Source organism: Diaphorina citri, unplaced genomic scaffold (assembly GCF_000475195.1).
Source record: "Diaphorina citri unplaced genomic scaffold, Diaci psyllid genome assembly version 1.1 scaffold878, whole genome shotgun sequence".
In the NCBI taxonomy this organism is placed as follows: Eukaryota; Metazoa; Arthropoda; class Insecta; order Hemiptera; family Psyllidae; genus Diaphorina; species Diaphorina citri.
The window spans coordinates 177,998-182,058 of record NW_007378310.1 but is presented as its reverse complement, the minus strand read 5'-3'; the positions used below and the strand labels follow the sequence as shown (position 1 = coordinate 182,058).

The 4,061-nt window shown below is 33.1% G+C and overlaps 1 protein-coding gene across 1 annotated transcript; it reads left to right on the top strand.

The window, feature by feature from the left end:
- The first annotated feature begins 1,196 nt into the window (after positions 1 to 1,196).
- LOC103512741 lies at positions 1,197 to 3,793 on the top strand. Its single transcript, XM_026826132.1, has 3 exons — positions 1,197 to 1,217; positions 1,765 to 1,926; positions 2,845 to 3,793. Exons 2-3 carry the CDS (start codon positions 1,790 to 1,792, stop codon positions 3,791 to 3,793), a joined length of 1,086 nt encoding a protein of 361 aa, XP_026681933.1. The 5' UTR covers positions 1,197 to 1,217; positions 1,765 to 1,789.
- Positions 3,794 to 4,061: the final 268 nt, after the last annotated feature.

Below are 4,061 nucleotides of genomic sequence, written 5' to 3'. Positions count from 1 at the left end.
ATAGATTGAACTGACTGTCGTTATACCGGGAGCGAAAATTTGTAATCGAAAGATTATAATTTTGAAGTATGAAGGTACATAGCTTACCAGCTGGACACATGTCGAACTGAAATTATGCTTACGCGATTATATTAATGGGTTTTATTCTTCTTTTTCTTTGCAATCTATCTTTACGAGAGCTACGAGTCAGAGAGTCAGATTCAACTTACCACCTACATTTACCAGCTGGACACATGTCGAACTGAAATTATGCTTACGCGATTATATTAATGGGTTTTATTCTTCTTTTTCTTTGCAATCTATCTTATGAGAGCTACGAGTCAGAGAGTCAGATTCAACTTACCACCTACATGAGGCCTACTTATTAAATTTATGAACGACTTTTGAGATTTGGTGTAGCCAGAAAAGTGTTGGATTCTTAATTTCAAATCAGAATTCAATGAGCAAGCTTGATTCTCACGTAATATTTTCATGTTTATTCGACACTGATCCTTTAACTAAAATAGAACTTTAATGCACTCAGTCATTATGCATTAATACGTTGGTGCGTGTAAAAGTTTGATGCCTTCATCTGGTTCCTATCTAATCGTTTCAAATTCATCAAAAATCAGAATTGAACTAAAAATTTCACCAAGATCTATGCAAGGTAGGTTTCGTATTAAAATTTCTGATTGAAGTCTTACTTTCATTGGCATGCACCATTATTCATAAAGATTATAATGGAATCGTACGTTTTGGTTGAACGTTTGCATAGAACCCACCTTTCATAATTTTGGTGTTGAAGGTTTCAAAACCCTTTGTTGTAGTATTTTCTCCATCGATAAATAGAGTAGCTGTCCTTCAATAATATAATCTTTCCTAATTTCTCCAAACTTGGCATGTTTACAAAAGGGATCAAATATCAAAATAAGAACTTTCTTCATATTTACATAATAATTCTACTACCTACTGCTCAATGCTTACATGTAATAGTTTTCCTGCCTAACCTTTCTGTTCTGTTTTCTGTGGGGAATCTCAGATTTTCTCAAAAGCATTTAGGCATAGCATGCTAGAAAGTCATTTGGTGGTGGAACTTTCTTCATATTTACATAATAATTCTACTACCTACTGCTCAATGCTTACATGTAGGTAATAGTTTTCCTGCCTAACCTTTCTGTGGGGAATCTCAGATTTTCTCAAAAGCATTTAGGCATAGCATGCTAGAAAGTCATTTGGTGGTAAGTATTTTGTTTTAAAAAGCAAAAGTGGCTCATATAGTGACGTCTTCTTTTCGAATTGATTATAGATTTATTAGTTTGGAAACCGGTCCAATAATTACAAGTGATTTACTTAATTCAGTAGATCTACAGAAGTCATTTACTCGAAACACCAGAGATTATAATTTTCTTCCGAGAGTCGACTGTGATATTATCGAAGTTTCTTTTTAATAAAATTGAAGTTGTCAATCAATTCGCTCCACCTATGTAGGTATGTAATTTACATGCACTCATCTATCTGATAGGAATTAAAAGATTCCTATCACAGTCCTTCTGGTGTGTATGTGTATTACTTTCATTTAGAACACTTTGATGAAATCAACAGGTACCTAGAAAAACTGTTGAAAAACATTAACTTTGAACAAACGGGAACTGAAAGGATATGGAATCATGGGATTCATTTCAGAACATATTACTCATCAGTTCATTGTCTTGTAGGTGCTTAGTGTACTAGAAAGTGTTCCTAAAGATGGGAGAGACGGTGTGTGGTTGACATTTCTGTTTCTAGCCTCTGTAAATGGAACAGGCTGAAAATGAAAGTTTTCAGTATTTTATTGCCATCACTGTTGATTAATTTTATTTCGTGTCGTGGGATCGCTATCAATAATGATATGTTTAATTTTTATGTTTTTATTTCCATACTTATCCAGTTCCTATTCGCGTTCAAGAGGTAAGTTTTCTATCATGTGAATCTTTATGGACTTTATCTTATGGTTTAGATTTAGAAGTTTAGTACAACACTTTAAGTTTGTTTATCCTAGGAAAGTATTTATTCATTATTTTGCATGACTTACACACTACACAGTCCTATGTATTTCACAAGCTAGGTCATCTTCGAGGTTCAACTTGTATTTGTGTAAGTGGGCTTTGTTATTCGCATAGATTTTTCTTTCCTAAGAAAGATTTACACAAGGCCACCTATACATTCAACTTGTATTTGTGTAAGTGGGCTTTGTTATTCGCATAGATTTTTCTTTCCTAAGAAAGATTTACACAAGGCCACCTATACATCATTCTGTTTACATGTTCGAAATTCATTTAAAATAAAGTCTAACTCGTTGTATCTTACTGCTATAATATTGTTGCAGGATGGCAATAGAGAAAGGTTTCATGAAAGTGTTAACGTTTAATGAACACATCACCTTAAACAAAAACACCAACATCATCTTCTAGAAGACCTTGCCACTAGATTTTTTTTTTTTCTTTGGGTGACTCAGCGCATTTCTGCACATTACCATTTAGCATAGTGCAGTGTTCTGACAAGAAGTAAGGTTTTAGTAAGTACAAATGAAATATGTCTCTAATCCTAGGTGGGATCGTTCAATTTATCTATATGTTTTTAATGTTATATCATAGAGATAAAATATTTAATGTATTATGTCAGTTCTTTTTCTTTGGGTGACTCAGCGCATTTCTGCACATTACCATTTAGCATGGTGCAGTGTTCTGACAAGAAGTAAGGTTTTAGTAAGTACATTAGTACAAATGAAATATGTCTCTAATCCTAGGTGGGATCGTTCAATTTATCTATATGTTTTTAATGTTATATCATAGAGATAAAATATTTAATGTATCATGTCAGTTCCAGGGCCAAGGAGCTAGAATTCACTATTCCTGGAAATTACTCGTCCTCTTACCATCATATTCAAAATCCACCTAAGAAAAAGTCTGATCTTTTCAAATTGGGAACGGTAAAGAAGTTAACTGATGATGAAAAATACAAACTCAAATATAATTTTGCTAGTGGAAGATTTTGCAGAAAAAAGAGTTATCTCAATAAAAACCAAATTTTCAACTGTAAAGATAATCCTGAATTTACTGCTTATATTGGAAACAAAATTACATGCGGAGCAGCAGTGCCTACCAAAAAACTCAATGATACTATCCAAAACACTTTCTTATCAGCTCAAAATGCAACCGTACATACGCTAAAAGACTTGATACATAAACATATCATGAATCATATAAATCAGTCCAATTTAATGTTGAAAAATGGCACATCAAGCATCACTGTTAATGTTACTGAGTTCGAAGTTTCAACCACAGTGTCCCATCAAACATTTAACAATGTTTATTCAAATAATAGCCATTCATCTCCGTTATATCAAACCAAACACATGGTCCATAACACAGCATTGAGATTTATCAAACCAACAATCAATTCCGTGAACGATAATCCAGGAGCTATTAAGGGTCTATTTAAATATCATGATCGTAAGAGAAGCTCAATTGAAACATTTCCAAATATGACTAAACATCAAAGACCCAGAGCATTTACAAACAACCAAATCCAATTTTACTTGCGAAACGAACATGGAAATAGATTCAATGTCTCAAGTGGTGACATCAGCACTAAAATAAATATTGAGAAAAATCCAAAGAACAACAGTGTTAAAGAAATCATGATCATTGAAATTCCGATGAAGTCTCCTCCAGATAAAAATGTTTTATTGGATTTAAATGACTTTCCACTAGTAAAACCTTCTTCGGATGGTAAGTTGTACGATTCTCATAACAATATGGTCACCTCGGATTAATACATAGCTTTTTATACTCGTAACTGCTGTTCGAAGTTAGAGTGTAAACTCAAACTTCTGAACAAATTGTGTCACTATCAAGTAAACATACATAAATTTTATTATCAATAGTGAAGGTTAAATTAGCGTAATCGAGCCCTATTTCCATTTAGGAGAGCACCTACCAAATTCCCAACAAACTTCTGAACAAATTGTGTCACTATCAAGTAAACATACATAAATTTTATTATCAATAGTGAAGGTTAAATTAGCGTAATCGAGCCTTATT